The sequence below is a fragment of the Pholis gunnellus genome (assembly GCF_910591455.1).
Source record: "Pholis gunnellus genome assembly, chromosome: 8".
Taxonomy (NCBI): Eukaryota; Metazoa; Chordata; class Actinopteri; order Perciformes; family Pholidae; genus Pholis; species Pholis gunnellus.
The window spans coordinates 7,516,875-7,527,929 of record NC_136534.1 but is presented as its reverse complement, the minus strand read 5'-3'; the positions used below and the strand labels follow the sequence as shown (position 1 = coordinate 7,527,929).

General features: G+C 39.8%; 2 protein-coding genes across 2 annotated transcripts; both read left to right on the top strand.

The window, feature by feature from the left end:
- Nucleotides 1-6,733: 6,733 nt before the first annotated feature.
- Nucleotides 6,734-7,261, top strand: LOC306699457 (hepcidin-like; the record flags this gene model as incomplete). The annotated part of the gene is made up of 3 exons (XM_079164076.1): nt 6,734-6,820; nt 6,915-6,992; nt 7,166-7,261. 3 exons carry the CDS (start codon nt 6,734-6,736, stop codon nt 7,259-7,261), a joined length of 261 nt encoding a protein of 86 aa, XP_079020202.1.
- A 2,678-nt stretch (nt 7,262-9,939) lies between these two features.
- LOC306699524 (hepcidin-like) lies at nt 9,940-10,467 on the top strand (the record flags this gene model as incomplete). Its single annotated transcript, XM_079164158.1, has 3 exons — nt 9,940-10,026; nt 10,121-10,198; nt 10,372-10,467. The coding sequence occupies 3 exons, from the start codon at nt 9,940-9,942 to the stop codon at nt 10,465-10,467; spliced, it is 261 nt and encodes an 86-aa protein (XP_079020284.1).
- Nucleotides 10,468-11,055: the final 588 nt, after the last annotated feature.

Below are 11,055 nucleotides of genomic sequence, written 5' to 3'. Positions count from 1 at the left end.
CGTCAACAAAGGAGCCACTTATCGCATGTTCTGTGGTAAGATGTCTGGCTTTACTCCTGCTCTACACTAACTTACCCATCTGTGACTTTTACAATTAGACACAGCTCCTCATCCTCATCATCGTATTGTGTCTGTATCTTCTAGGTACCCTTGCTTACATCCCCCCAGAGTGGTGGAAATGTCGTAGGTACAGAGCCGGACCCACCTCAGTGTGGCAGGTGGGAGGGGTCCTCTATGACACATTCCACAGTGATGTAGCTTTTTCCACCAACATGTACTTGAGACACCATGTGAAAATCAGCGAGACGCTGTCCGAAAGTAAGAAAAACATACTCACGAACATGTCAGCAGAAACATATCTGTTGATTTCAGTTGACATTCTGATGGATCACTGTAGCCGTCGCCCTCACCTTTCTTCTCCTTCTTTCTCTCCAGATTGCCTGGATTTCTTGCGAAGATGTTTTACCATAGACCCCAAGCAGCGTCCTACCCTGGAGCAGAGTGGACATTGACATTGACAGACTGTGGACATTATTAGTAAAGTAAATGGCAAATATTTACTGGAACAAAAGCGTCAGAGAAAGCTTTAATCTAGCTTGCAGATGTTTATTTCTCTCCGATTCGGATCACATTCTTGCTGGAACGTGTGCTGTGTTTAGCACTAACCATCACCTGAAAACCTTTGATTGCTCCTAGACAGCTGATTGAAATGAGCTAATTAGTGCAGTGTGACAGACTTGACACAAAAGCACTCAGGACTTCTCTATTTATTGATGTTGTCAGTACAATGCCTCCACATCTTTCCTGAATTATTGGTATTTTCCAACATTTAAAGCCAGCAGAGGACTGTAGGTTGTTAATGGCAGTTATGCTTAGGTTGCTGGTTCAACTTTCTCTTTGTAGCTGTACTTTTAATTGGTGCTTAATGTGTTTCAACTCAGAATTGAAAGATGTGAAGAGACTCATTTTCAAAGCCATGGGTTTCATTGTTTGATGACGTCAGACAAAAGAAGGCTTGTCCACGTTCAGTTGACCCACTAATCTTGCTTTGTAATGCAGGCCCCTGGTGATGTGTTAGTGGTGTTAAATTAAGCATTTTCACTAGCTTTTCTTATCATCCACTGTAGTGTAACCCGTCTCTGCTTTGTTTATACACACACACACACACAGTCAACACAATAATGCATCATGTGTTTGAAAGTTTGATGACATAGGATATGGTACTGTGACAATGACAAATAATTTACAACTGGGTTACAGTAAGGATGTTATGATAGCTCTCGCCGTACATTCTGTGTTGCTGGCTAATGATTTGGATATATACTTCAATGTGTGGGAGTGCTAGAGACGATGCTGCTTAAAACAACAGAGACATGAAGTTGGGAGATTAGATTTTAAATGGAGCAAAGCCATAGCCTAAATGAAAAAGGATAAGATCAGAGGACTCTCATGCAGGCACATTTAAAAATGTATTTCTACATTACCATGTAGGAAAATGGTGTCATCAACTGTCATAACCCGGCTCCTAGGCTATGACAAATACGGAAAAGACACAACAGATGATGGTAAAGTAAAGTATTTATTTTAACCAAATAAAGAAATAGTTAACTTTATGAAGTCAGTAACATCAGTAATGTCAACGTGGATGCGTGTGATAAAGTGTGGGTGTCGTCAGTGAAACCAAAGAAAGCCAAACATAACCGGCAGCAAATGGCAGGGATCACTCCTCGTATGCCGGAGAGAAAACCCGCAGCCAGAGCAACACTGGAGCAGGGCTTTATCCTCTAGGACCAGGTGCTCTGCATCGGTCAATCAGCCACGCCAGCAGGTCCGTCACACCCCCCCCCCCCCCCCCCGCCCCCCCTTAAAGTCCACCAAACTTGACATTCTTGATGACTGTCATGACTTTAGGACTTCTGCATTTCAATATTAACTCATACTCATAGCGCCACCTATTGGCAACCACAGACGTAAGCACGATTTTATAATTACAGCGGCCCAAACACTGAACTTATTAAAAGGGTTTGTGGGCACACCATGAGATAAAGACTTCTTTGATCTAAATATGTGCAAACTAAGATGCTTGGAGAGCAAAAGTTAGATAACAGTGGGTTTTCAAACCATGTCAGTCGACATTAGTATAAATGATCTGTCCAGATCTTCTACATGAGAATCAGGTTAAATATTACAATGAATGCTTCACACTACAATCTAAAGTTACAGAAGAGCTTAAAATGAAAACGGTGTTAAATTAAAGTGTTCAAGTGAAAACAAATGACACTACTGTTTTCTTAACTTTCATGTAAGTCCAAATCCAATCAGCAGGACACTGCAGGGAGTTGAACCCCATCCCAGTAAACTGACAGTCTGATATGTTACTAACACTGAAGCGCATTCACGCACATTCATTTTCTTAATGATCTTAACAGGCTTACATTTATGATGTATTGGAGGGACTCTCAGCACATTTGGGGCTTGAGACCTGGCAACACGATCTTGCTACGCTGCTGGTCGATACAGGAAATATCATCTAACTCGTGCACGCAGTGTTTGATGGTCACAGAAATGCATAGCCGCGTCAACCAGAGTCAGTATCCTCGACGTGCGTGAATGTGCGAAGGCCCGACCAATGCTGCTCGCAGCTTTAATTTTATTTGTTTTTTTTTCAAAGGTTTTTCTTACAAATCTTATACAATTTAAAAAAGAAAAAAATATTTAAATCCAATAATAGCTGGGTGTTTTCTTTACAATTGAGATTATAATTCCTGCACCTGTATGAGGTTTTCCACAACAACCATTGAATATTAATATGTTATGTTTTGTTTTCCTCATTTAAAGCAATTGTGCGACTTTCAATTGTACTTGTGGTTGTAAATATCTGTGTTATTGGATTTGCTCACACTGTAGTTCATGTGTGCTCAGTGATCAAACAGAACATTTCCATATTCTACTCCCAGCACAGCCCATTCCGGGAAGCAGGTAAGTTTGTGTCAGTGGTGAGGCAACAATGACCCGAGTGAGTATAAATACCAGTACTTTTTACACACTCAGCCATCAGACAGACAAAACCCAAACCTGACAAGAGTCACCAGAAGATCAGAGAAAATCGAGTTGATACCAACAACTAAACAACTTCTACTCTCCAAAGATGAAGACATTCAGTGTTGCAGTTGCAGTGGCCGTCGTGCTCGCCTTTATTTCTATTCAGCAGAGCTCTGCCGTCCCAATCACTGGAGTAAGAACATGACTTCAATCATTTCATTTGTATCCGTTACTATCAGTGTAATGCTAAGATGTCGTTACTAAACGAGAAAAAAATTCATCAACAGGTGCAAGAGCGGGAGGATCCAATGAGCAACGACGATCCTGCTGAACATGGAGAGATGCCAGAGGAACCACAGCAGGTACGTCGAGTTAACTGAATGAATTCATTCAAATACCATGAGCTAATTGATGCTCTCTCCAGAGAAGGAGGGATCATACAGAGTGAGAGATCATGCTGGATGTGAAAACTTTACTCCTGTCTCTCTTTCAATCAGGTGCCGATTAACATCAGGCAGAAGCGTCAGTATCTTATCTGCAATCCTTACTGCTACAAGAACTCTTTGGGTGAAATCACGTGTGATTATAATTGCAGTTTCTGAAGATTCTCGCACCTGTATGAAGTTTCCCACAACAACCACTGAATATTTATTTGTTATGCTTTTTATCCTCGTTTAAAGCAATTGTGGAACTTTCAACTGTACTTGTGGTTTATCGCAATAAACTTTCATTTTACAATATACATTTATACAACGTGTGAACATGTTCTTTTAACATTGAATATGCACAACTGACAGACATACCGTTGATGACGGCATTAACATGAGCTATGTTTTGTGTCCTGGTGTCAATAGTGAGAGTGAACTTTTCTTTTTACTGTGTGTCGAATGCATCTCCTAGTTCAAGCATTTATAGAACACATGAACCAGAATAGCACGTTATGAGGGACCAGAGACCTGACTACACTGTAAACTCAAATAAGATGATTGTATTAAAAAATACATTTCAGTTATTCACACTAGAGAAAATGTATTTGTTTAAGTGGATTCGACTTGAATGCCAAATGGACTGAAAGTAACTATTTAAGTTGAATACACTCAAACTTCATTCTGCATTTTCTCTGACGATTACTTGTTACAACAAAACTTTATTAACATACTGAAGCTAATAAGCAAAATAAATGATGGAAGTTGTGTTGTAAGGAGCATCACAACCCTCAGTGTATAGCCCTCTCAAATGCTGTCAGATAGTGAGAGTGACAATCAGACTGTAAATGAGAAGTGGACGTAGAGTCCCTGTGACGTCACCCATTGGTTTTGGTTCGGGATCAAGAATTCCCTCATAGTAAGTGTCTATACCAAATTTTAAACTACAGATCTATTTAGAATGTCTAAAGTAGCTTATGTCCCATTCATAAATGTATGATTAATCCTTAATAAATGTTTCAGAGAGCAGGGAGAGTGTATTTTTTAAGTTCTACAACATTCGTTATTGGAGAAAAACCTCTACTATTACACATTATCATGTCCTGTTTTACATAAGACATAAAAACATAAAAGCCATAATGACTTAAATATATTTTATTGAATTTGAAAATGGCATGAACATTCTGGAACTGTTGGAATTTATAATATAACCATATTTAATCATTGCAACCATTAAACGCTGTCCCCACTGCTATATCATAAGACATCATAATTATCAATATTAATTCAACATTTACCACTAAGAACACAAAACATTACATAATAAAATGCTTATTATAAACTAGTCAATAATCAGTCAGTAATTAGAGTTTTCTTCCTGCTCTGACACATCCTCCAAATCACTATCAACCTCCTCATCTTGGAAGAACAGATCAACGGCCTGTTGCACACTAAATCTTGCTGCCATGATGTCAGTTAGTGAGATGGCAGCTCAGGTACCTTTTATAATGTTATGAAGCCCCCCACCACCACCCTCCCAACCCAATTTGATTCAAATGTGTTACTTTGTAGATTATTTGATAATATTGCAGGTGCAAGTGCTTGTGCTTGCTGGTACAGATCTTGTGTCTGTGACAAGGCACCCTCTGACCTCTGGATGACCTCCGTTCCCTTTGTGCGCCATGATCAATCCTGTGCTGTTTTACTATTTCACTGTTTCGAGGCTTCCCCCCCATGCCCCTTCAAAGACCAGCAGGTGTCTGTCTCTGCGGGAACCTGGGCAAACGTTGTTGAAACGCAGACAGTTCTCATAACAGTGTCAAGGTCCCAATTGAACTCTGTCACCACTGTCCCATAAGAAATACACACTAACATGGCCTGTAGAGTTTCAAGATTCCCTAAAAACACCATTTTCCTTGATTTGACCCACACTAAGATCTAAAATCCATCTCAATAAATACGAAACAGCCTCAGTGTACAAAAATGTGTAGCACTGGTACAAAAGTATACAATTTTAAAATATTTTCATTTTTGTGTATTTTGGGTCACTTTAGGAAAAGTAATCAAATTTCAGGCTAAAGGAATGACGTTTAGGGTATTTTTACTGCTGTCAATTGTCAAAACGGGTCAAATTTGACCCTAACAGCATTTAAGGGTTAATACGTAAAATTGAATGTATTATGAATGTTCCAAATTCCTTCAAACAAGCGAGTGTCCAGAACCAACAACTCCAGACCGCTGGTAGTAGTTACTCAAATTGTAGTGATTGGTTTTACTGCTAAAAGACAAGGTGATGCTTCCTCTTCATATTAACAATAACAGATGTAGAACCATTCATGGTTCTGTTTGTTGACACTGATGTGACACGAGTGAGCACACAGGCCAGCAGGGTTTTCAGTCAATGAAAGTGAGTGAAGTCGGGGATTTTGCTTTTTGCACAAGAGACTGTATTTGACCAGACGTGAGTTACACTGAGAAATTAAATGGTCATTGGTTCTATTAATGCCAACAATCATTTTAAATAGTTTTAGTTTTTTTAATAGTTTTTATTTCATGTCCACCATTATTTATTCATGTATATTCATGACTCTGCTGTTTTTTTTGTTTTCATACTGACAGGTCAAGTAATCCTAAGATGCTAGAATTATGAGAAAGTTTTATCAAATGTGATACCACTTTAATGTTCATTCTAGGTTTAATTGAAAGTTTGTTTAATTGTCGGGGTCCAATTAACAATTGCAAAGAAATAAGGAACAACGTTGCTCCACACAGATCTGTGTATGATTCCTCTGTCTCTTCAGAGGAGTGGAAGCTTCAGTGGAGGTCACACTTCATACCTCATGAGTTATTCTTTATTAATGTCGGTTTCCATTGCGCTTTGTCACATTTTTTGTTTTGATCAATTACCTATTAGGGTGCTGTATGATTGAGCTGTTCTTCTAAGCAAGTAAGACGTAAAGTAGGACAATACAAAAGTAATGGTTGATTTAATGTTGGACCAAAACTGTGGCACACAAACAAAAACAGAGAATTTCCCAGTCTTCAGGAATTTCCCATTTGCAGGATCACGTAGGGATGCTGGGAATAGGGAGTGTGGCAAGTGCTGTCAGTGATGAGGCAACAGTGGTCCAAGTGAGTATAAATACCAGCACATGTTACACATCCAACCATCAGACAGGAGAACTCAGAGGAGCTGACAAGAGTCACCAAAAGATCTGAAGAAATCTGCTTGATTTGAAAACTTAAACCAGTCAAACCGTGCTAAGATGAAGACATTCAGTGTTGCTGTTGCAGTGGCCGTCGTGCTCACCTTTATTTGTATTCAGCAGAGCTCTGCCGTCCCAATCACTGAGGTAAGAACTTGACTTATACTCACTTATCATCTACAAATGTTCTCCAGGTCCTAAAATGTGGCTCCTATTCTTCATGTGCACGATTCATCAACAGGTCGAGGAGCTGGAGGAGCCAATGAGCATTGACCACCCCGTTGGTGAACATGAGGAGACATCAGTGGACTCGTGGAAGGTATGTTGAGTTCACTGAATGAATGAGGACGAACACAATGAGCTGATTTGAGTGTAAGTGGATGTGTTTCCCCCACAAAGAGCCCTGATGCTCTCTGAAGGAGAGAGAATAAACAGAGTGAGTGATGATGCTGGAGATGAACACATTGATCATGTTTTTTATCTCTCACACAGATGACGTATAACAACAGAGTGAAGCGCGGCCTTAAGTGCAAAATTTGCTGCAACTGCTGCAGTCCCGGAGTCTGTGGATTGTGCTGCAAATTCTGAGGAGTTCTGCTCCAACTACCATGTTTTTAATAAATATCTGATACTGCAGTGTATTATCACAATAAACTTTAGTGTCACTACATCAACGTGTGTTAAAGTGTTTTAATTACAAATGCAAACAGAGCTTTTTCCACAAAAGAGACTTTGAAATGTCCCAGTAGGAAAAGCACAGGTGGAGACAAGAACATGAATGACGGCTGAATTCCATTTAGCTGCTTCAGGTCCTGGTATTGTGCATGCTGGCTCACTGTCGTGACTCAACTGGGATACTTGAATAGAACTGAGCACCTTTAATATTAGTAGTAACACATGTCCTTCTCCTGACATGACAAGTTAAATATTTCCAGTGAAAAGGCTGATGGTGGTTGTGACGGCTGCACTTTTAGATGTCTCTAACCCTCCTGCACACACCTTAGTTTTCTATGGTTCCACCAGCAAACAGATGAATGTCACACAGAGCTTTGGTTTCGTGCATCACATTACCTCATAGTCTCAGTATTGTTGGCAATACATTGGTTTCCATTCTGAGAGCACACATTAAGTTAACTTCTCTACGGTCACATTTTAGTTCTCCTTAAGTCATTTTAGTTGAGTTACCAGTGCTGAGGAGGGGGCCGCCGCTGGTTGCTGCTGCTGGAGGGACATCTTGGCAGACCTGAGCAAAAGATGGAGCCCCTAAGCAGAGCTCTGTAAATCAGGAAGTGGCCAATCAGAATGTACCAAGTCCAAGTCACATCATGGGGGTGACTGGGTTTGCGACTTCAGAGATATTCTTTATTTCTTCAGACCATAATAGGTAATAATTGCTCAACATAATGATAGATTTACTGTCCAGTTTTGTTATATTTGTAGATCTGCAGGTGGTAGTGTTACCTCTTTGTTTGTAAAATGGTCTGATGAGCCGTTATAATGGCCTGTGTCCCTCTGGGTTCAGTTTGGTGCGTTCAGTTCTACTCAGTTCATGTTAAGTGAACATAGACTGAGTTAAGATGTGTTTAGTTGATCTCTTTTATGGGCCGAGAACTTCATTGCATGTTTTGAAAAATGTTTCATTTTGGGGGGAAAACAAAGCTCTTTTTACGAATTGGAGAAATTATGAAAAAAAGGTTATTATATTGTATTTTTGCATTGACTAAATGTTGCGGTTGTGTTCAGAGGGTGACTGTACACCATTCAAATAATAAATGTATTCAAAATAAAAAGGGGATTTTGCACACCGAGGACGTAAACGGGCAATCCTCCTGCTAACATGACGACGTGCAGAAAGTTTAGTAACGTGTTTTCTGGAACTAGAACAAGAGAAGAGTGAACTTTTCATTTGGGCAGCAAGGCTTTACAGATAGACTCAGATATTTAAACAGGGTTTTGATTATTAAAGCTGACGTGATCAGAGACATTTGGAAATTAACTCAAATACAGAAGGTTTCTAATACGTAAAATTGAATGTATTATAAAAGTTCAACGTATTCCACCCCCCACAGGTTACCGTTCAAGAAAATGAAATATAAGTGTTGATATTATCTTGTGGAACATCATGTAGACTTACACTTCTTCATCTTCAAGTGGAAGCAAGCTTGTTTTGTTGCTTTGACTGATTTGAGAAAAGCTTCCTTCAAACAAGTGAGCGTCCAGACCAACAACTCCAGACCGCTGGTAGTAGTTACTCAAATTGTAGTGATTGGTTTTACTGTTAAAAGACAAGGTGATGCTTCCTCTTCATATTAAAAATAACAGATGTAGAGCCATTCATGGTTCTGTTTGTTGACACTGATGTGACACGAGTGAGCACACAGGCCAGCAGGGTTTTCAGTCAATGAAAGTGAGTGAAGTCGGGGATTTTGCTTTTTGCACAAGAGACTGTATTTGACCAGACGTGAGTTACACTGAGAAATGAAATGGCCATTGGTTCTATTAATGCCAACAATCAATTTAAATAGTTTTAGTTTTTTTAATAGTTTTTATTTCATGTCCACCATTATTTATTCATGTATATTCATGACTCTGCTGTTTTTTTTGTTTTCATACTGACAGGTCAAGTAATCCTAAGATGCTAGAATTATGAGAAAGTTTTATCAAATGTGATACCACTTTAATGTTCATTCCAGGTTTAATTGAAAGTTTGTTTAATTGTCGGGGTCCAATTAACAATTGCAAAGAAATAAGGAACAACGTTGCTCCACACAGATCTGTGTATGATTCCTCTGTCTCTTCAGAGGAGTGGAAGCTTCAGTGGAGGTCACACTTCATACCTCATGAGTTATTCTTTATTAATGTCGGTTTCCATTGCGCTTTGTCACATTTTTTGTTTTGATCAATTACCTATTAGGGTGCTGTATGATTGAGCTGTTCTTCTAAGCAAGTAAGACGTAAAGTAGGACAATACAAAAGTAATGGTTGATTTAATGTTGGACCAAAACTGTGGCACACAAACAAAAACAGAGAATTTCCCAGTCTTCAGGAATTTCCCATTTGCAGGATCACGTAGGGATGCTGGGAATAGGGAGTGTGGCAAGTGCTGTCAGTGATGAGGCAACAGTGGTCCAAGTGAGTATAAATACCAGCACATGTTACACATCCAACCATCAGACAGGAGAACTCAGAGGAGCTGACAAGAGTCACCAAAAGATCTGAAGAAATCTGCTTGATTTGAAAACTTAAACCAGTCAAACCGTGCTAAGATGAAGACATTCAGTGTTGCTGTTGCAGTGGCCGTCGTGCTCACCTTTATTTGTATTCAGCAGAGCTCTGCCGTCCCAATCACTGAGGTAAGAACTTGACTTATACTCACTTATCATCTACAAATGTTCTCCAGGTCCTAAAATGTGGCTCCTATTCTTCATGTGCACGATTCATCAACAGGTCGAGGAGCTGGAGGAGCCAATGAGCATTGACCACCCCGTTGGTGAACATGAGGAGACATCAGTGGACTCGTGGAAGGTATGTTGAGTTCACTGAATGAATGAGGACGAACACAATGAGCTGATTTGAGTGTAAGTGGATGTGTTTCCCCCACAAAGAGCCCTGATGCTCTCTGAAGGAGAGAGAATAAACAGAGTGAGTGATGATGCTGGAGATGAACACATTGATCATGTTTTTTATCTCTCACACAGATGACGTATAACAACAGAGTGAAGCGCGGCCTTAAGTGCAAAATTTGCTGCAACTGCTGCAGTCCCGGAGTCTGTGGATTGTGCTGCAAATTCTGAGGAGTTCTGCTCCAACTACCATGTTTTTAATAAATATCTGATACTGCAGTGTATTATCACAATAAACTTTAGTGTCACTACATCAACGTGTGTTAAAGTGTTTTAATTACAAATGCAAACAGAGCTTTTTCCACAAAAGAGACTTTGAAATGTCCCAGTAGGAAAAGCACAGGTGGAGACAAGAACATGAATGACGGCTGAATTCCATTTAGCTGCTTCAGGTCCTGGTATTGTGCATGCTGGCTCACTGTCGTGACTCAACTGGGATACTTGAATAGAACTGAGCACCTTTAATATTAGTAGTAACACATGTCCTTCTCCTGACATGACAAGTTAAATATTTCCAGTGAAAAGGCTGATGGTGGTTGTGACGGCTGCACTTTTAGATGTCTCTAACCCTCCTGCACACACCTTAGTTTTCTATGGTTCCACCAGCAAACAGATGAATGTCACACAGAGCTTTGGTTTCGTGCATCACATTACCTCATAGTCTCAGTATTGTTGGCAATACATTGGTTTCCATTCTGAGAGCACACATTAAGTTAACTTCTCTACGGTCACATTTTAGTTCTCCTTAAGTCATTTTAG